Source organism: Podarcis erhardii, assembly GCF_964252035.2.
Source record: "Podarcis erhardii genome assembly, chromosome: 3".
NCBI classification, from domain to species: domain Eukaryota; kingdom Metazoa; phylum Chordata; class Lepidosauria; order Squamata; family Lacertidae; genus Podarcis; species Podarcis erhardii.
Window position 1 is genome coordinate 83,713,739 of NC_138507.1, and position 22,631 is coordinate 83,736,369.

At 42.5% G+C, this 22,631-nt stretch overlaps 1 protein-coding gene across 2 annotated transcripts in view; it reads left to right on the top strand.

Annotated features, from left to right (window-relative positions):
• The window catches only part of LOC309339581 (uncharacterized protein), a 46,614-nt gene that overhangs the window by 19,005 nt on the left and 4,978 nt on the right, over positions 1 to 22,631 (top strand). Inside the window, exon 2 of one of the 2 annotated variants that reach the window (XM_081857735.1) lies at positions 19,045 to 19,071. The exons of the other annotated variant lie outside the window; for it this stretch is intronic. Coding sequence (XP_081713861.1) covers positions 19,045 to 19,071 — 27 coding nt within the window. The remainder of the gene's footprint in view (positions 1 to 19,044; positions 19,072 to 22,631) is intronic. 2 annotated transcript variants of the gene reach the window in all.

Below are 22,631 nucleotides of genomic sequence, written 5' to 3' on the forward strand. Positions count from 1 at the left end.
AAAAGTCCAAACAAAGCCAAATTTGGTACAACAACAGTTTATTAACTGCTCTTTAAAGTCACACATACTGTAAAGAGCAGTTCAAAAATTGAAGGGAAAATAAATTAACTTTATAAACATGACAGAAAAACATTTAAAAATCAACAAAGTGTACAGTACATTTTCTAAGACTCTGGGGGACCACTCGAAGAAGGCTCCTCTTCCACTCTTTGCTTCTTGGTCAAGAACCTGTCCATAGTCTGCTGCTTTATCCGCCTTTTCAGCAGCTCCCTGAAAGACGACATGACCCTCGTATCATAAAAGTTCCCAGCGTCATGTGCCACGTGCTTCTCATGGTGGTGTAGATCTGCAAAAGTCTGCACCTCCTTCCACTTCTGGCAAATGTCCCTCAGTCTTTCGGAGGACAGCCGTTCCTCAGTTGCTTCCTCCTCTTCCAGTGAGGCCTGCTCCTGCGCAGCCTCTGCCTGCAGTTCGACCAGCTCCACGGTGGTCAGCTCGTCGTCGTGCCCCTCCACCAGCTCGCAGACGTGGCAGCCTCTCCATGCCTGACCCTCTCCAGAACTGGCAGCCTCTCCATGCCTGACCACGCTGTGGATGCCAGATCTTGTCTTGAACCGGTCAAACCAACCTCTGCTAGCCTTGAAGACTTCTGGCTCGGCTGAGGTTCCTGGCTGTTCCCGGATGAGGTCAGCGTGCAAGGCCTTGGCCTTCTCACAAATGACGGCCTCAGACACTGTGTCCCCTGCACGCTGCTTCTCTTCTATCCAGATGAGCAGCAACTTCTCGACCTCCTCCAGGACAGCTGGGCGGTTCTTCACGATCCTGGTGACTCCCTTGGCTGCATCAGTCGCCAGGATCTTCTCCCTCATCTTCAGGATGGTCCCGATGGTCGATGGGTTCCTGCCGTACTCCCTGGCGATGTCCGTCACACGCATTCCGCCGTCGTGCTTCCAGATGATCTCCTTCTTCATTTCCAGCGTCACCTTCTCCTTCTTCCTCTCGCCGGCCACCGCAGCAGCAGTCTTCTTGGGTCCCATGGCAGCACAGCTCCTACCTTCGTAAACTCAGAAACAGAAAAAAAAATCAGTGATGTGCTTCAAACCCAAAAAATACAAAAGCAGCCAGCCACCCACCACACAGAAATTAAAACCCAGAACCAAGGCCTTGAATCCCAAGCACCCCAACCCCAAATCCAAAATCCAAAAACCCCCAAAAAAGTTTTAAAAGTTTAGCTTACCAAATGGATGAAAGAGAAGTTCTGGAAAAGCTTCAACAATCAACCACCGACGTCCTCAGAAACCTCAAATGGCTGCAAAATAAGTTTAGGAAAAGCTTCAAAAATCACCAATGTCTTCAAAAACCTCAACTGCTCCCACAGACACGCACCAACCCACCCACAACACAGAAATTGCAAACCCCTCCCCAACTGCTCCCCCAGCCCCTCCCCAACTGCTGCAAACCCCTCCCCAACTGCTTCCCCACCCAGACAAAAAAAAATTTCAAAAAATAACAACATGGCCAGCACTCAGAAATTCAAACTCAGAAAATTTTTCAAAAAAAAACAACCTGGCCCAGTGGTCACAGAAAATCATAAAAATTCCCCAAAAAACCCCACATGGTCCCAGATTTCTGCAGAAACCTCCCCAACTGTTCCCCTAGCCAGCCAGCACTCAGAAATTCAAACTCAGAAAAAAAAATTGAAAATAAACAACCATGCCTAGTGGTCACAGAAAATCATAAAAATTCCCCCCAAAACCCCACATGGTCCCAGATTTCTGCAGAAACCTCCCCAACTGTTCCCCTAGCCAGCCAGCACTCAGAAATTCAAACTCAGAAAAAAAAATTGAAAATAAACAACCATGCCTAGTGGTCACAGAAAATCATAAAAATTCCCCAAAAAACCCCACATGGTCCCAGATTTCTGCAGAAACCTCCCCAACTGTTCCCCTAGCCAGCCAGCACTCAGAAATTCAAACTCAGAAAAATTTTAAAAAAAACAACCAACCTGGCCCAGTGGTCACAGAAAATCATAAAAATTCCCAAAAAAGGCCCACAAGCCCCCAGATTATCGCAAACCCCTTCCCAACACCAAGTCCTTGAATCCCAAACACCCCAACCCAAAATCCAAAACCCCCCAAAAAAGTTTTAAAAGTTTAACTTACCAAATGGATGAAAGAGAAGTTCTGGAAAAGTTCTGGAAAAGTTTTGGAAAATCTTCAAAAGTGAGCAAAGTCTGAGAAAAGGCTACCAAACCACGTGCTAACAGTTGCTCCTCGAAGTCAAGTCGCAACTGCAGCTGCTCAAGCTAAGCACCCTTGGTTTTAACGGTTTTTACACAAAGGAAACAAAGTCGCGAGACGTTTTCGTTTTGCGAAGCAAGCCCATAGGGGAATTCGTCTTGCGAGGCAAATCGCGGACGAAAAAACCTTTCGTCTAGCGAGTTTTTTGTCTTGCGAGGCATTCGTCTTGCGGGGCACTACTGTATTCATTTGGCCTGAAATTATGGCTGCTTATGCACCATACATTTCAAGTACATGACTTCCCCCAAATCTGGGGACTGTAATTTGTTAAGGCAGTGTTTCCCAACCTTACGCCTCCAGCTGTTTTTGGACTACAATTCCCATCATCCCTTGCCACTGGTCTTGCTAGTCAGGGGCGATGGGAGTTGTAGTTCAAAAACAGCTGGAGGCACAGGGTTGGGAAACCCTGTGTTAAGGGGTTTAAGGGTTCGGGGAATTGTAACTGTGACGGGTAAACTACAGCTCCCAAAATTATTTGGGGCAAGTTGTATGCTTTAAATATATGATGTGTACATAGCTTTTGTTGTAGTGCATGAGGGTATGGAGAGAGAGAGAGAGAGAATGAGAATATGCCTGGTGTTCTTATTGCAAACACTGGGTAGAAGCTCGTGTTCAATTCCAGTATAACCTCTAATGTTCCCATTGGAACAAGAACAAAGAATAACAGGAGGAGAATTGAGAGAGGGTTGAGTCGTGATCAGGATTACAGTCTAAAATAACCTGCGACTGAATATGTCTGTGCACAGTTCATAAATATTTCCACAGATCCATTTAAATGTACAGTAATATTTATTTTACTTTTTCAAGTATCGTGAAGGGAAATAGTGGTTATGGTTCCATTTTGTTATCAGGCACTACTGGGAGTAATTAGCAGTGAATGAACATATTAAAACCTCCATAATGGGATTTGGGTAGACACCAAAGCAAATAATACATTAACACATTAGAGTTTACAGGCATCTTTAAAAAATGTATGGTCTTGCTGGGCGGATGACATTACACAGCCAATATGTCAGAATAATGTTTGCTTGTCCCTTGTTAATATTGGTGGATTTAGGTCCTTATTCAGCACTTACAAATAAATGATGCAAGCAGGGATTTAAAAGTTTGAATAAACCAAACTGTTACTTTTTTCTTTTTGCATCAAGTGATACAAAGGGTGCAGTATTTCTGTGCATTTCTAAGCAGTTAAGTGGAGTGGTCATTAATTAAATTACTTCCCATTATTTTCTTTTTTCCTTCCTCCTTAACATATAAATGTAGTCCAAGTGGGATCAATATGTGATCCAATATCAATTCTCCATGAAACCCATTCGTTTGGTAGTTGTTGTTTAGGACTTAGAGCGAATAGTTCTAAATTTGATCCATGGATAACCCCAGGCAATGCACTACCTCTTCGTAGACTCTGTACGCACTCCTATTTACACAGCATCCGCTGCCCTCCCACTGCTGGTTTGGGAAGCGAGGTACATAAATTAGCCACGATTCATATTTATCCTGTCCCTGTCTTGTTGTTCTTTGAGAAATATTGCACTTTGATGCTCTTTCTCATAAAACAGCTTCAATCCAAATTGATAAAAGTAATGAGCTCACTGTGTTTTAAACCAGTAATGAGTACACAGTCTTAGCCTCTCTTCCTATTCTGCAAAAGCAGGATTGATTATGATTCTGTCCTAGAACTAAAGTTGTGAGTTCTTTAAATTTTTGTGGTTGTGTTGTGAAACAAGTCAATGACGCGATATTAGTGCATTTGTGGCAGATATATACTGGACCATCCACACATCATTCCACTTCCATTCCATTAGTTGTTTCCTGAATGTGATGCTTCCTGAATGTTAATGCATTGTTGCCACTGGGAGGGCCATCACAAAAGCAGGACAAAAAGTAATCTGGAACATTACGACTACAACAAAACTTTCACAAGCACAAACATTATCAGAAGTGGACTGCACCTGATGACCACAAATTATCATGAATGCACAATAAAAAGGACACCTGGAGGGGCCTTGATTCTCTTGGAAAAGAATTGGGTACACCTAATGTCTCACACATCAAGAATGTTAGGAAAAGGAAAACGGGGGGAAGTAGAAGAAAACCTGCTATCTTTCATCATTTGTGCATGTGGACAGCAAGGAAGGACAGAATTTGGGTTCAGCATATGCTATAAAACCCAGAAAAAGATGAAAAAAATAATATATTGTCAGAGCCAAGCAATAGGAAAGGGATGAGAAGGAATTCTCATATAGTGAGGAATTGTGCTTATGGGGCCAGCAAACCTTCATATTGCAAATGCAACTGGAAATGACTCTTTCGGCTTTACTGCAAAACATTACTGAGGGATTGAGTAGGATATAGAGAGATCCTGACCACATTTCCTTGATGGGTGTGCATTGTTACTACATCTGAAACTAGAACTTCATGGAGCTGAAAAATAAACAAAAAGAGACAGTTAAAATAACCAAAGGGGTGAGGCACCTTCTCTGCAAGCAATGGTGAAAGATGGTGGGAGAGGGTTGATGTTCTTTCTCTCTCTCCCTCCCCCCCCCCATTTTAAATGAAGCTTTGGGGAGGTCTATGCATAGTGGAGATATACTTTTCTTTCTTCTGCAACACTAGAACTCAGGGGAGTGGGTAGAGGAACGCAGCCAAAGATCCTATTGGTGACCATATGGGAAAACTGCAGACTGAACAGCCACACAGATCATCAGTAGCCACACAGCCTTCAGTAAGGTGAAGTAATTACAGTAAATAAAGATTTGCATCTAGTATATTTATATGTCTCCTCTAGTTCTCTTTTTTGTTGATGTGTAAATTCCCATCTTAGCTCCATTCTCCTTCAGACCATCTGGTCAGGGATAAGAAGGTCCTTAGTTGTCTCAGTCCACATAAGTGTTGGGTGGACACAGCATCCTGCACCATGGCAAGCTGCTACATGGAGTATATAGCCTTGCATTTAGGGCCTAAGTTGTTTCCATGGCCTCCTGCTAGAATACCTCACATAAAAATATATTAAAATTCCTTTGGAGACACACAGAGCACATTTTTGTCACCAGCCGATATCTACAGGGAATTCTCGCCCATCAGGGATTAGAGGAAGGACTTTCAAATTAGAGAGCTGTATTTCCAGAGAAATTTACATTTGTATAGAAATAGAGCACAGCTTGCTTTTATTTAGTAATCTGTTAATATAGGCCGCTTCATGGCAGTCAGCATTCCCTAATAAAGAGTCCCTGCTAATTCTTCAGAAAATTCAGGGCACATCCTTCTTTCCCTGACAGCTTTAGGACACAAATGCTTGTCCTTGGAATCACAGATTTAAAGTTTCCTTTCCATAACATCTCTTTTCATGTCCGTAATTCATTCACCAAGCTCCATGTTTACAGAAATAACAACTTTCATTTTTAGTGTATGAACGTCTTTATCTGTATCACAACTCATCCTCCTCATTTTGGCTAAGCTCTTTTTAATTTGGTTTTTGTTTACATCAGACTTTGTTTATATCAAAGGAAACTCATTATTTGTATACATCACACAAGAAGCTGGCTGATTATGACAATGAAGGGAAAAAGTAAATAGAAGTCCTTAGAATCTGAAACATTTTCTGGCCTACTTCATTTGTTCACAGTTGCGTTACTCTTGGCTCCTCTGATTACTTTGTTCTTAGCATCATTAATCAGCGATGAGAGATGCCAAGAACCAGCTAACTGAAATCCAACCGGCTATTGAAGTACATTTTTTAACCTTCTATGGATAGCAAACCATCACTCCTAGTTCCTCAGAAAAACTAAACAAAGGCCATTGGAAATGACTCATGACAACTTCAATTATAATAGTACAAAGTAGGCTAGTTGATACAGTGAAGTCTTTTGGAAGAAAGGGGCAGAGAATATTGTTGTTGAACTTCCAAAGGCAAGTTATCCGGTTAGATTGTATCCTTGTAACAATCCAAGAGTAGAGCAGATGCACCAAGCAGCTTCATTTACCAAGACAAGAGCCAGAGTCGGGAGGCTTCATCAGAGGCGAAAGACCCCCATTGCTAGTGTTAGTGAGTCTGAGGGTCATGGGGAGTCACTGGAAATGGAGAAACTTCCTGAGATCACCACTCATAGAAGTGCATCACTTGGAAAAGTGAGAGATTCAGGGCTCCCAATACATCCTCACTTGTCCCAAGTTGTTCTTCTACAAAATTGGCACCAGAAGCACAGGCAGCAGCGTGTGGGTCTGAGCAGAGGTCCACACCTGAAGGCTTTTTTGGAATTCCAAGGCCTACTTCCCCTGATCCCTCTTCAACAGCAAGAAACTACAGCCCATACATGCCCTGCATATAGGCCCTGCTGATGCCCCATTGTTGATGCAACATCTCAGCATTGCATAATCTGCTTGGACAGCAATATTGTTCTGGAGGAAATCTTGCTCTCTGACCTATACAGCAGTTGGTAACCCTCCTGGGTCAGAGAAGAATCTAATCTAAATGGCAATGGTGGCAGGAACCAAGCCCTTTCCCCTGTCCCCCATTCAGGCCAGCCCATATCACAGATGTGGGTCATCGTGGGACTCGCACTGGCTTTGCAGATTTCGGGGTCCAAAGAGGGAGGCCCACTGAAAGAGACACACCTGCCATTACTAGGATGCTTCCTCCACTTTCAGTGTAGTAGTACCAAGCATTACAATGAGAGCCTACAGTGAGGAACTGCCATTTGAGCATATCCTTATATTCAGCAGGCAGTGTTCATGTTGTTCTTACATAGACACAATTTTACTATGTGTGTGTGAGATGCTCACATGTTTTTCCACCCATGAAACACATGTGCTGCACACTGGGAGTCAAGGTTCATTGGGAAGTAAATTGTGTTGCATGGGAAATACTCCTGGAAATACTCCTGGAAGCTGTGTCTGGGAAATACGACAGGAGAAGAATTAGTATTATTTCAGTGGTTGCTCAGTGTTTTAGACTAAATAGGTTTGCCAACAAATATCCACCCTTCTTAGAGATACCTGCCAAGTATACGGAAGAGATCAGGAGTTTGGCATGAACCTGACAGAAGCATCCAAGAAGAGAGCTGTAAAGAGAGGCTGGGATCTGGACTGAGGTTTTTCTGCATGGATTGAAGGCCAGTTAGAAGCAGGATAGATTTGCCTGTCATCAACCCTTGTTTGAAAAAGGAAGCTGTATGAAAATGTAACCCTCAATTTAAAAACTTGCTGCAAAGTAAGTGGAACTTAACATTTCTCCACTAGGTGGCTGGGCAGTCTGACAATACACTATATGGAAGAGTGGGAATACAGTTATCTGGGAGCAGATGTAGCTCAGAATCCAGCCCAGCAGGGCCTAACTGGAAGTTTATTTTATGGGATTTGTTAACTGCCTCCCTTTTAGATTTCTCTACAAGAACGGGCTAATATCGACAAGATGTTGCATTTATTTGTACTGCTGTTTTGATCCAGCCTCTCACCAGGGAAATCAAACTGAACCTGCTTACTCCCTTAGACTGATATTGGGTGTGAGTCCTTGTGTAACCTCAGCTTTCTGGGACAGAGCTTCACAACACGGTAAGGGTTTTTTTCACAGATTGGATGCAAAAAGAAAACAAAAGGAAGTGGCGGGATTCTTCAAGGGTGTATGTACATCACAAATCTGCATCAGTTTTGAGGCAGTTTAACTGTCATGGCATCCCTCTGAGGACCAGACATTAAGCACCTGTGCCTTTAAGAGCAGGCATTTTCCCCTCTCCACAGACTGACAGTGTGGGGTCTTAGCCTGGATTGGGACCCCAGTGGTGGTGGTAATAGGAGGCTTTCACACTTTGATCCCCCCATTGGATCCAGATCAGGCCTCCCACACCTGCAAGTTGAATTGGGAGGAAGGTTGCATTAACTTCAATGGAGGTTTCCCCCCCTAGAATGCAGGTGTGTGTGTGTGCGCTCATCTGGCAGGTGACCAAGGGTTAAAGTCTCTTGACATCCCCCCTTCCCAGCTGGCGTCAGTCTGAATTGGGCCCTCCATGCTGGCAATTAGTGTAAACGGAACCCCCCCCCTTTTTTCAAAAAAATTATGCACCGCTTGATTGAAAAAAACCCCCCAAAAAACTCAACGTGGTTTACAAACAAGAAAAAAATAAAATCAAGAAAAAATTACAACCCTACTTTAAAGCATATACACATTAAAATACTAAAACATTTATTTATTTATTTTTACTTAAAAATGGGTAGCTAATCACTGTTTAGCTTGGCTCTGAATCAGGGTGCTGAAAACTGTTTGTTAGAGGTTCCTTTCCTCACAGAACTGGAGGAATTATTTACGTAAAAGAACGACAGTTAGTTTCTGTCTATATTGCATATAAACCCTTCAATTTGTTAATAAATCTGGTAAGGACCCCACTGAAAGAGATCTCTTTAAATATTGGAAGAAATAAGAGCCATATGGTAAATACAGCTTGGAATTTCAGCCCTTTACATAATTTACCCAAAGCACCCTTTAACTACAGCATCCAACACTGGCATTTTCAGACTTTGTTGTACAGGGGGCGATCAACAATTAATTTGCTCTGAGAGGTCAACTGTATTATATTTCATTGGCTTATTTGACGGCCAAGCTGGAGAGTTGCCCCATGAAAGAAACAGCTCTTTTTAAAAAATGTGCAAAGCTCTGCAGAAATCCTCGCCTCACCATGCTCTTAGGCCTATACAGCATGCTACATGCTGACTGCATATGTCAACTTCTAGTTCTAAAAGATTAATCTCCCATTAGCCAGTGTGTTGTTAAGCCTTTTGGGGAATTCTTGTGAGTACCTTTGGCTGACAAAGCGCTATTTTCACTCAGGATTCAATATTTAATGCAGCAGCGTGTGAACCACAGGTGTCCAACTGTATATAGCAATTTGGGAGAGAGATTTTAATGGAAGTGGTTTAACACCATGCACTATGGAAGTTCTGCCAGGGTTTAAAATGTCCCATCTGGCTGGATATATATGTCATTCTACCTGTGTTTTTAATTATCCTAGTTATCTGGGGCCTTATTCTGTATTTATGAAAGATATGATGACAATTTTTTCCACAATAAAGACATTAAATATCTGCCCCCCCCTTTCAGTTTTTGGCTCGTGTCATACATTACACTACAGATAGAAAGTATTTAATATATTTCCATGCATATAAAACTGATGTTTTATGCATCCAGTGCTGGTATGTTTGTAGCGTATCTTTGGCCGCCACCAAGGACCAAGTAGGTATAAGTCAGGGAAAGGACTGCTTTGTTTGTCTCATTGTTTCTCTGACTGTCCATTACCGTATTTTTCGCCCTATAGGACGCACTTTTTCCCCTCCCAAAATGAAGGGGAAATGTGTGTGCATCCTATGGGGCGAATGCAGGCTTTCGCTGAAGCCTGGAGAGCGAGAGGGGTCAGTCCCCAAAAAATGTAAAACACTGAAGTTTTCTATAAAAAAGCAATGGTTAAATTTGTTTGTGTGTAGTGTGGCAGTGGTTGAATCCTTTGTCTGCTGTGGCTAATGTTTGGAACTACAATTCCCAGTGAGCAGGTGCATATGACCATCATTTCAAGCTAAGAGAGAACTATGAAAGCAGATGAGTTTTCTGAATGCTCGCTGAGAAAACTTGCAAATGCTGACCCAGTTTCAAACTGAGCTGGGGAGGGTTCTCCCAACCCTTGTAAAAACTTATGCAATAAACTTAATACAAAAGGCATTTGAGGCAGCTGCAACTGCTTTTTAAAATGTAATCTACAAGTAAACATGCAAACCTTGGATGTAGGGACTAACTACAGGTTGTGATTTTTCTTTTCTTCTTTAAGGTACAAGGGCGATGTTCACTGGAAATGTGTGGAAATGGAAGATTCCCCCAAAACAAAAAATCCCCTCTTGTACTGCAGCTAGGCATGTCCAGTGTAGCCTTCAGAGTCTATGAAAGCTGGGACATAAGAATGCATTTATCCGTGACAGATTAATTACCTCAAACTACAGGACTCTTGCTGTTTGTTTGTCTTTCAGAAAAACATGGTGTTGTGGTTAAATCTCATGATAAGAGTTCAGGAGCTCTGTAGCACTATTGCCAAGGCCATAAGCTTCCTGTGTATTTGAGGCATAACAGCAGCAGACTCATTTTTCAGAATGCAGCTCACTGCTGAACAGATACAAAGCACAAGGGGTGTGTGTGAGAGAGGCTTTAATCTCAGAGTCAGAGGACGATGAGCTGGCTTAGTCTGCGGCTGTTATGCCACTGGCTGAGGAACTGGAGAAGTTTCCTGATACTAAGCACGAAGCTGGTGGTCAGAAGCCTAATGAATCTGAGACAAGAACCCAAATTCTATTTGCCTGAAGAATCATAGGAACATAGGAAGCATCCTTATACTAACTCAGACCAGTGGTCCATTTAGCTCACTGACTGGCAGTGGCTGTCTATGGTTTCAGACAGGGACTCTTTCCCATCTCTGTGTGAAAATGCCAGGGATGTAACCTGGGACACTCTACATGCAAAGCAAGTGCTCTACCATTGAGCTATGGCCCTTGCCGAAGTATCTCCACATCACTGCACCTGCTCAACAGCGCTAGGAGGGTTCCAGGTGGGATACCACAGAAAATAAGTGGAGTGCTTGCCTTCAGGCTGGGGTTGGCCATTTAAGAATTCACACTCTTTGGGCACAAGGGAAGGGAGCAGGTGGAAGGAAGACTGGATGGGGAGACTCAGTTCACTGCCAGCCTTTGTCAGAACAAGTGGCTCACTTGGAGCTTTCCATGGTGCTGCCTTTCCTCATGGGTGTCTGCTATGGATTAATGAGAACATTCGCCAGAACAAGAGTTGCCAGAAAATCTGCACTGGGGGAAAAGGTAGCTGGAGAGACAGTGGTGCTATGACGGTGGTATGAGAAGGAGGCTGGTTCATTAGGACAAAGAGGGCAATGAACCACCAACCTTAGTCTGCCCTCAACCAACTCTGTCTTCTAACTTAGTGCTATACTTGAAGAACTCAGCAGAGAGAAGGATAGGCTCTGCCTGGGATTGCCTCTGAGTCACCTTAATGTTGGTCTCCCTGCCTTGTACCCCATTAGTCCCAATTTGTTGTTGTTGTTTAGTTGTTTAGTCGTATCCGACTCTTCGTGACCCCATGGACCAGAGCACGCCAGACACTCCTGTCTTCCACTGCCTCCCGCAGTTTGGTCAGACTCATGTTTGTAGCTTCGAGAACACTGTCCAACCATCTCGTCCTCTGTCGTCCCCTTCTCCTTGTGCCCTCCATCTTTCCCAACATCAGGGTCTTTTCCAGGGAGTCTTCTCTTCTCATGAGGTGGCCAAAGTATTGGAGTCTCAGCTCCAATAGGCACCAACAACCAGTTAGTTCAGGAAGCTTTTCCCTACTCCCTTGCTCCATGAAATTCCTTCCTCCACCCTGACAAACACACTTTATACCTGTTCATTTTAACACAGAGATCATGCCACTATCGCCTCTAATTAGGCGCCAAGTCAAATTAATTTTGGGCCAAATGACTTTCAGAACTCTGTGCTAGGAACTCAAGGTACTACTGAGCAGGTCTTCTACTGAGCATTTATGAGTAGCTTAACACTAAACAAGTTATGGTGTTACATTTTTGCATGCCTGTCTTTTGGAATTCAGCTATATTGCATGTGATCAGTCATCACCTTTTCCAAAGAGATTGTGCCCACCCCAGTCCAAGCTGTAAAGCAGTTGGACTGACTAGGATTAGAATGCCTGAGCAAATGGGCAGAGACCCCAGCCAACATGTTAACATGCAGAAAACTTTTCTTCAGTTAAATACTACAAGGCCTTGCTGAAACATACTTTTTTAAAAACTGTTTTGGTGTTTTACATTTACATTTTGGAACAGGGCTTATTCTATCCAAGATGGCAATTGCAGATAAAGCAATGCATCTGTCATACCACTTAAGATTTATCAGGCAACCCTCCCCCGCTTCATGTTTCCCTGCCTCCTCAAAACGTAAGTGTTTGTGGATTCCCCTTGACCCATCAGTGGTTGGAACAACCCAGCCCTCCTCATCCGATCCATTTCTCTGCCAGCAAAAGTCAGTGCTGGACTTGAACTGCTACAGTCAGTAATGCTACCCCCTGAAATTTGCAGAGATGTGCATTGTTTATGCCTTTGCTGTTGTGAGCAAACTAAACAGTTAAAAAAAAAAAAACCTGCCCTGCATTTCGTTCAGGCAGGAGCAGTGAGAACAGAAACGAAAGCTCCGGGTGCACTCATTATTCTTTTCTACATTTGCCTATTCATGTTTGGGATTCTCACTGTAGAATTGTGTTGGAATAGGCTGGAGCAGTATCGAAGATTCTTGCATTCCCCCCACCCCCGTATAGCTTTTCATAAATAATCCCAGTGCAAGTAGGTTGAACGTAAGTAAATATAATTCATCAACAGTGTTTCTAGGGTGAAAGAAAAAATTTCTCAACTTTTCAGCAATTTATTTTACCATTTAAATCAAGCTTTGGAGCTTTCCTTAAACAGCCTTTAAATCTGCCACATTTGAAAAGTTGTTTCAAAGTTTAGAAATCCCTCTCTTGTTATATGTGTACTAAAAATATTGTTCCAGGGTCATATATTATTCCTGAGGTTGTTTCCCCAAGAGGTCTATAATTAAAGGAAGGCTATGTTTGCAGTTATAAGGTTTGCATTTTACACTATGTATGTTAACATTTTTTGGTCCCGGTCCTGCAAGCCATCAAACATGCATTACCTGCCCTACAATGTCATTCGTGATATGTGGCACTGGACCCAGGGGGCTATTCACATGAGTCTGCTGGATCAGCTGTTGCTAGGAAACTATAGATACAGATTACAGTAATGGCTTCTACAGAATCTGATCTTGAAGCATTTCCTTCCTCCAGCATTTTATTAGCACTTCAGGGTTTGTCTGGTCAAATAAGTCTATTTCACTACCTGGCGCACACAATTCCTATAGTGATAGATGTAGTTTTGTCCTCCTTTCTGATATAAATATCAGCTTTTGAGTCATTCGAGGTTCAGGTGTCTTTCCAGCTCCTGTATCTTGGCTCACTTGCAGTCAAATGCATTTCCCAGAGCAGGGAATAGAAACCAACTCCTCTCTGCTCTATTAATTGGACATTTGTTTGCTGCAGTTGAATGAAAGCAGCAACAGGACTCACAGGCTTCTTGAAAATTACTTCATGTGCTTTTCAGGTCAATAATTTAGGGGCTTCTTTCCATCCGCAAACCCACCTAAACAAATAGGACATTTGAATATTTCATTTAAACATGCTAGTAACTGGAATATAGGTTAAGTCAACTGTAAAATTGAGCCTCATCTGGAGACACAGGCTGCTTCTTCAACAGCGCCTTAGAGTGTGTGCAACAACTGCACATTCTGCTTTGTAGACCCACTGCCTACTCTCCTTTCACATTGTGGAACAAAGCTGGATCCTGATAGCTATGTAGGGGGCAGAAAAGGAGGGATGCCCCATAGGGCCAGTGGAGCAGTGAGATAGGAAGAATTGTAGCCACTTACCAAGTAAGTGCTATGAAACTTTTGGAGAGAGAGGCAAGTCTGGGCGTGGTTCTGGCAATCTTTCAGATGAGCTAAATACACTCTGTGGTATATGTGTGGTTTGGCTCTTTCACAACTAGTTGATTTAGTAACTTTTTGCTTGGAGTTTTCTAAAGTCTATGGCATGGGCCAGCTGTAGGATCAGCAACTTTCTTTTGTCTGGCTTCTTGCATCTGCAGGGAAGCAGAAATCAAGGAGATTAAGCTTACAGTGTACAGTTTCTGCTTTCCCAAAACTGCTAATGGACACCTGCTAGAAAAAGTTGAGAACCCTGTCCCTTGACTTGCTGTGTAGTGACTGTAAATGTGCATGACAAAGTTTAGCAGCATACCCTGGTTGAGCTGGGGTCAGTGCAGCTGTTTAAAGATGCCTCAGCATGTCATCTGCGCAGCTGTAGGAAATGCAGTGCAATGCAAAAATAGTGCAGTGACAAATTCAGGTTTGGGAGGGACCTTGGACAAGACATCTTCCATGACCTCCGCATTGGAATTATGAAAAGCTCCTCCTTCTCTTCATCACTGCATCGCTTGCCAGGCAGAGAGCTAATGAGCAAGCAGCCTTGGCATTGCCACTTCTCCTTCTCGTTTCTGCTACTGTCTGGGCCATAGCAAAAGGCAGAGAACAACCAAACAGTTGCAATGATGAAGGTAAGCAGCAGCTTCAAAGAGCTCTTGGCAGTGAACTCCCTTTGGGGTGTGAGGCCTTGGATAATGCCCAATCATAGTCTTGATGCTGGTCCTCACAGCGCATGTTGCACAATGTGTTGCATAATGTGCCACTGACAAATGCTCCAGTTGTTCAGTATTTAGGGATTTGTCTCTGTTCCCATTCTGTCCCTGTTTCATCTTTTGAGTGAGATGTTAGGGGTTTATTTTATTTATATATTAATGGTGCTTATAATACCAACGCAAAAAAAATAGTTATCCAGGCAGCTTACAAAGACAATAAAAAATTAAGATACAACGTTAAACAAAGTACGCACACTCACAAATGCAACATAAAAAACTCCAGCAGCAGAGAATAAAATCATTAGCTTTTTTTTAAAAAAAATGTCAGTGCAAATGCATATGCATTAGGATCTGACACTGGCCTCAGGCCCCTAAATGTCTTGGACCAGCAATGCTTCTGGCAGCCTGCTCTCAGGTAAGCATTCTGCACGGGTACACAGCTTTATCAAGAAAGATCCTTTCTGGGAAAACTCCTGTCTGGCAGAGTTTTAACTTTTAAAAGGCCCAATACAAAAAGTTATCTATATTCTGAATTACTTTTTTTGGGAGCAAGCAAAGGTATGCATATTTCAAAAGTTTAACAAGACAGCTTTGCTTTACTAGTGACATCAAGATAGCATCCCTTGGTTTTGTTTTGGAAATACTGTTGCAGAATAAAGATCAGCTGGGTGTAAATCATAAGCTGGGTGTTAAATATAGCCCAAACATGCAAGTAAAAGGTCCTTACCTTAGCTTAATGCCAAGTGCTTAGATGTGTCCAAGAAAATCAATTTATAAGATTTCACAGAGAAGGCCTTTGTCCTTTTGTATTTCAATTAAAGTATCACACTGCTAGCACATATATATTTTAAAATAAAATGTCATCCAGAATATAATCAGTAATACAAGCAAATAGAGCATGATGGCCTGCTGTGAGAGGGGCTGGCCCAGCCATGATTTTGTCCACATCCCTGTCTGCCTGAGTAATTTTAAAGACAGAAAACACCTTTGAGAATGAAAGATAATAAGTAGGTTCAACAGTGAGGCATTTATGGCCAAGTGGTTCCTTGTTTCAGACCCAAGTATGAAATTACAGTGGGTGAAATGGAGAAGTTTGCCACGGTGCACCAGAAAGAGAAAGCGGGCCTTGGGAGCTGAAAACTTTAAATGGATGCTTTGAATGTTGTGCATATTGTGATGCAGAGTAGTTCTTGGTGTCGTGAGTTCATTGACTTCCTCCATGTGTGGGCTGTATATGTAGGTGGCAGTGCCAGCACCATTCCTGGCACCTGGGCTAGCACTGGAACGCTCTGGGAATGTCTACCTTTATTGTTCCTTTTGTTTGCTTGCTTTTTTAATGGGTTGTGTGTTCTCCACTCCCCTCCTAGGCTGGGTGGATGTAGGAGCCGCTCCACTGGTGCAGGGGCAGTATATCCTCCTTATAAACCAGTATATAAGTAGTTTATAGGACTGGCTCATAATTTTGTGAAGTTATTCTGAAGGAAATTGAAACAGTGGGATTCCTTCACTTTCTGAAGAAATGAAAAGAAATGTAAGCTTTCTGTATTTTGCTGTGTGAACACTCCCTAGTCCAGTGAAAATGCAAATTATAGAGTTTTCCTTTTAAACCCTGGTGAATCCCATAATCCTGCTCCCTCTCTCATGACACTGGCCTGCTCTTTCATGAACTTTTTCTAGTGTGAGGTTTTTTTACCAAACACCCACCCACCCACCCACCCACTGGTAATCATTCCCTTCAGCTTTGGAATATCTACATCTGTATCACATACTTAACAACATATCAGGAAAGTGACTTCATCTTCCTCCACCCTTTCGCCTGCAGCAGTCTACTATTCCCTCTACCTACCCTATGAAGATGTTCTTGAAGTATGCTAGGGGCTTGAACTACTGGTTGTTTGGCTCTATTTTTCAAGGTTCATAGTTAACTCCAAATTTTTTTTGCTGTTTTTACCATATATAGAAAGGTTATTGGATATCTGGGCTTGGGAAAGTTGAAAATGACACTGTCTCTTTCCACAAAACAGGAAGGTCCAAGACTGTAACCATTCACTGTTCCAACCTATTTTTGAACAGTATGTTGGTGGCATTAAAATAAGGATATTCGTTTAACAAGCAAAAGGAACTGCTTCTCAAAAACAAATTAGCTGTACAGACCAGGCAAAATTGATGCCAGATTCCAATTTGTGATAAAAGGTATTTGAGGCAGGCAGCATTTTACACACTAGTAAGCCATTTCTACAATGTGTGGATACATCCTACTAGTATCAGCAAACATTCACATGGATGTTAAACAGAAGGAAGTTTGCTGCAGATGATGACCCAGTCTTGAAAACTAAGCATACAACCAAGGTCTCAGTGTCAATGAGAACAGCAAGCCATTCCTTAGCCAAGAACAGGAATATCCTGGCTGCAGTTGTGCTGCTCAGCTGCTGGATAAAAGCCAGCATGTAAGAGAGTGACTTTTGTGAATTCCTGGAGTGGATCCATGTAGTGACAGCATTAATGTTTGCCCATATGGGAGCTGACCTTAAAGTCCTACAGCCATACAAGCTGCTGGCATTCTGCCCTCTCTGCAGCTACGTTTATGACCTTGCTTTATCATTGTGCTCAGCCCACTACTATATTAATAAAATGTATACCAAATGTGTGCTTTCTGGCATGATGAAATGGAGATGAATAATAAATCCAAATTGCAATAATTTTATACTAAAGGAATTCTTTGGTATTTCCTCCTCTAGAAAATTTATACAAGGACTAAGTAGCCAGGAGAAAAACAGAGGGCCTCCATATGCATCCCATGGCTGAAGATGCTGCTGATTGTGTATTGTTTTTTCAGCTTTCCTTTTGAAGAAAATGTTTCGCCCTCCTGTTTGCTGAAAATATAACGGAAACACGAGGAAGGTTCAATATCACAAGGCCGAATAATAAGTTCTCCACATATATTTTTCTTTTCTGAAGTAATGGCTTCTCTAAGCTCATCTGCTTTTTCATTGGTTTTAGTTGTTATTCTCTCCCCTCCTTTCCTCCTCCTGAAATTCCCCCCTCCTCCTGAACTCTAAACAACACCCCAAGGGTCCTGCTCCAGGCTGGCTGGAGGCCTGAGCAAGAGCAGACCTGTTGAGGTCTGAGGAGAGACTGGAACATTTTGTTGCAGGTCTCCACTTGCCTTCCAGCAGCTCCTACTAATCCAGATGACAAGGTGACCTTTTGTATAGCCAGTTACAAACTTGGCTGTTACTCATTAGATTTCCTTTGAAAGATTCTCATCCACATATTGATCTGCTTAGCTTGAGAAAGCTAAAAATACTGCAGCATTGAGTGGCACATGATGCAGAAGTAAGCAGAAACATGAATCATTTATATCAAAAATGGTCAACTGGCAGTCCGCAAGCCACATCCGGCCAGTGGAGCAATTTGATACAAAGTGTGATAAGATCTGTTGGGGCTCTTCTAATGTTCTAACATTTTATCTCTTGTAATTTTGATGTGTGTTCTTGAGGATGTGTTCTTGTGTGCAGCTGTGGATAAACTGCAGTCATTGCTGATGTGAAGCCTCCTCAGCACATTTTTTAGTGTCGGCAATTTGTCACAGGTGTGGTGATGGGTGAGTGGGTGGTCGCTTTCACCATGCCCCTGTACTTCTCTTTGCTCCTCACCTGCCTACCAAACAAAAGGCACCTACAGTGGTACCTTGAGTTACAGACGCTTCAGGTTACAGACGCTTCAGGTTACAGACTCCACTAACCCAGAAATAGTACCTTGGGTTAAGAACTTTGCTTCAGGATGAGAACAGAAATCGTGTGGCGGTGGTGGGAGGCCCCATTAGCTAAAATGGTACCTCAGGTTAAGAACAGTTTCAGGTTAAGAACGGACCTCCAGAACGAATTAAGTTCTTAACCCAAGGTACCACTGTATTTTCACCAGCTGCCACAGACCGAAGGCATACCCTATTCAAAGGAGTTATTCTCTCAAGGTCTTCATAGAGTAAATTATGTGGTTTTACTCTGGATGCTATTGTTGCAGTCCTACACTGGAGATAGATAGATAGATAGATAGATAGATAGATAGATAGATGATAGATATGTTGCACAAAACCTCTTTATCATTATTTTGGTATTTCATTATTTCTGAGGAGTTTTTTTAGTGTGTGGGGGGGGAATGCATAGTTGTGTGATTAACATTTACTGGGTGTTTGGGGCATTCCTAATATTTTGAGATGCTGATACCCATGCCATGCCAAATCAAACAGCAGATTGAGATACCTAAACATCACTCTTGTGCAAGACCTCAGTATTGCAAATTAAAAACAAACAAACTGGAAATGGATACTGTGCGCACATGCACACACCACCAAGAGCACAAGTATCCATGTTGTTCATTGTAGAACATGATAAATAAAGGCTGGTAACATTTGCTCTTGAACTCCTACATACTTACTGGGATTATATTTGTGTCTATGCATTCAGGTACAAAAATACCCAGGACAGAAAAAGGTACGGAACAATGAGAGAAGAGTGGATGAGAGGAAGGACCCATAACTATCCTGTATACATTCCATCAGTCTCTTCTCACTGACGTGGATACCATGCACTAGAATAGCGAGGAATATCTAGGCTTGGCTTGGGGCGGCATGTATGGAAGCTAATGTGTCAACCATGCTCAAGGAAATATTGGATCCAAATGACCTTTTTGTGATGTAAAACTCCAGTCTGGAAGCTCATGTGGTCAAATGATTATAATACAATATTTTATATGTTATGCTCCCATCACAGGAGCCAACTTCTAGGGGCCAATGTACCTTCAGCCCCCCCCCCCATAAAATATTGGTGTGTGTTTTTCCCCCAAAACAAAATGCAATTGCAGCACTGGTCTCCCAAGGTTGTACTAACAGTGCACTGTTGAAGACTTTCAGGGCTCCTATGCCTTTAATAAAACATCTCCTGTTTGCAGGTCCAGCCTGTTTTATTGCTTCCTGCTTATCTAGGCTGGGGATTCATGATGAATAGCCAAATAACTGCACTGTAATAAGCCCAGTTTCTCTCCTTAGGACAGAATTACTGTTTTCCTTATACTGGGCCAGATTCAACTACCCCATCCTGCTAGAGGAAACCAGCCCAAGGACTCTCACTAACACAACAGGGCTCCCCTGCCATCCTGAAAGGTTGGCAGATCCCCTAGAGTAGCGTGGAGGGGGGAGAGGGGAGATTGTTTCATTGGGAAAGAAGAAATGCAGTAATGGAACAATCTCATTAGTGCTATGTTGATTTCCACCCGTTATTTAAATAGTGAAATAGCTCGGTTAAAAAATAATAAAAATATAAAAACTAATTTTAAAAGGTAAGGAAACCAGAAATTAAAACCTCCCCCACTTCTTCCACAAGTTTTTCTCCCAGGCAAGGGTTTTTCCAGATATAATTTCTTCAAGCAACTTTAGTCCAAGACCCAGTAATTAAAAAGGAAGTGGCGCTGTGGGTTAAACCACAGAGCCTAGGACTTGCCGATCAGAAGGTCGGCGGTTCAAATCCCCGTGACGGGGTGAGCTCCCGTTGCTCGGTCCCTGCTCCTGCCAACCTAGCAGTTCGAAAGCATGTCAAAGTGCAAGTAGATAAATAGGTACCGCTCCGGCGGGAAGGTAAACGGCGTTTCTGTGCGCTGCTGTGGTTCGCCAGAAACGGCTTAGTCATGCTGGCCACATGACCCGGAAGCTGTATGCCGGCTCCCTCGGCCAATAAAGCGAGATGAGCGCAGCAACCCCAGAGTCGGCCACAACTGGACCTAATGGTCAGGGGTCCTTTTACCTTTACCTATATCATATAAGACGTATCTGTATTAGAATGGTTTGGATCTGCCAATGGTGGGCTTGTACAATGGCTGTTTCCTGTATACACACATCCATGTTAATTCTGCTAGCAACGGTCAGCATGGGGATTAGCAGGGTTGACGTTTGGATTACAGGTTTAGGAATGCCAACATGCCAATCATCTGAAAGAAACACTATGATCACCACAGAAATGCCGTAACTTCTGTCTCTTGTACTGAGCAGTCCAGTTTTTACTTGCAAAGACACGGAAGCGTGTCGTAACAAAAAGTATCTTCCTCGTCCCATGTGGTCTCAGGAAAGAAAAATGTTCTGCATAAATGGCCAACTGCTACTTCAGCTCTACGCATATGCTGCACTGCAGCTCATATACCTTATTTATCTCTCTCTCTGCCTTCATACTTCCTTTGAGAAACAGCTGACCCTTGCTTAATAAATTTCATGCTAGACACAACCCCAAGTAAAAAAAAAAAAAAGACTGAATGAATAGACATCCGGATAAAGCCTTTGGTAAAATGAATAAGACATTGTACGGTAATGAATAAGATGTGTAGTCCACAACCCACTTACTCCAGAGCAGTCCAGTGACTTAATGGTACCATTCCAAGATAAATAGATTATGGATTGCACTGTGTGAGAGCAGAAATCCTTCAATTAGTTTATTCAAAATTTATATTCTTCCTAAATATAGCCTATACTATACAACTGATGGCAAGCTGAATTATTTATTAGCTCATTTTCCAGTCATCCTGCTGATATGTGCACACTCTGCTTGCATATACATTCATGGAGTCAAAAAATGAAATAATGCCCTTCTCCTATGAGAGCCTAGACCAGCACAGCAGGCCATGCTGTGCCAATGTTCTCCTGCTTAAAATAGTACCTGTTTGAAGAGGGGTAAATGCTCCACTTTTATTTATTTAACAGGATTTAGATACCGCTTAATTACAAAAACATCTAAGCGCTTTACATATATTATTTAAAAATAAATTAAAATTATCAAGAAAACCAGATATTTAAAACAAGTTAGCCTAAAAAAAAAATTCAAAATAAATCAGTAATTTCAAAAATATACACTGTAAGATTACATATTAAAATGCATGTCAATGAATGAACTTTATTACGGTCTCAGACCAGGATTAATGCATGTCACATATACATGTCTGAGTAGACTAGATTAAACAAAACAAAAACTTTTAGCAGGTGCCAAAAACCATCCAGCAAAGGCTCCTGCCTAATATCAATGTGCAGGGAGTTCCAACGTTTAGATGATATCACACTGAAAGATCACTTGCAAGTATGGAATGAATATTATGTGGCACTGTAAAAGTGCCAGTTCCAAAATATGCATTTATAGCAATGCTTTGGCTAAAGCAGATCATGCCCTTGTGTCCTTCTTTGTCCAATGGGCTTTTCCTTTATGATGAACTGTTTGAATGGTTTTGCTATTTTCTATGTTGTACAACTGCACCCAAGTACTGTGGAGTATTGTTTTAAACATGTATTAATGTGATCTTAAAAGAGTGACTGCATAGGAGACTGTTGCCAACCCCAGCCTGTATCCTGTGGGGTCGGTCTGCAGACTCCATGGTGTACTTAGCACAGGGGCAATAAAAGAAAATAAGCATTAGCAGGAGGCCTTAGTTTCCTGTCCAGAGCTCAGCTTAGCTTCCCAGAGGAAGGAACACAAAAGTAGAGTCACCAAACACTGCAGTGGCCTGGCTGATGAGGCTGATTCTCTGCTACCTCACTGACAATCTCATTAGGGCGCTCTTGATGATGTTTGGCTATGCTTCATCATGTGAAGACCTCAATAAGAAGTTACTTGTTAGCCTCATGAAAAATAGCCGCTGCAGATAAACTTTAACGGCCAGTTGCCTCGCAACCAAAAGTCTGTCTCGTGAGAGAATCCAGTTGCTCTAGCAACCGCCTTTTGACAGGTGCTGAGAGCCACAGACAGCAGAGCTCGTACTGGTGGCTGGGCCAAAGGACACTTGACTGATACACCACACTACCCTAGACAAACAGATTACTTCACCAGCAACACTTGCTACCCTGTGAACTCGTAGTAAATACACATTTCAGAATGTGTTTTCTGTTACGGAAAGAAAGGAGCTCAAGGCATCAAAACACCGGTTAGAAAATTAAATACTTATACTCTGAATTCAGTGGAAAGGAGGGAGGGATTTGCAAATCCCTGTCATCTCACTGAAGAAGACAGTGGCAAAGACATGA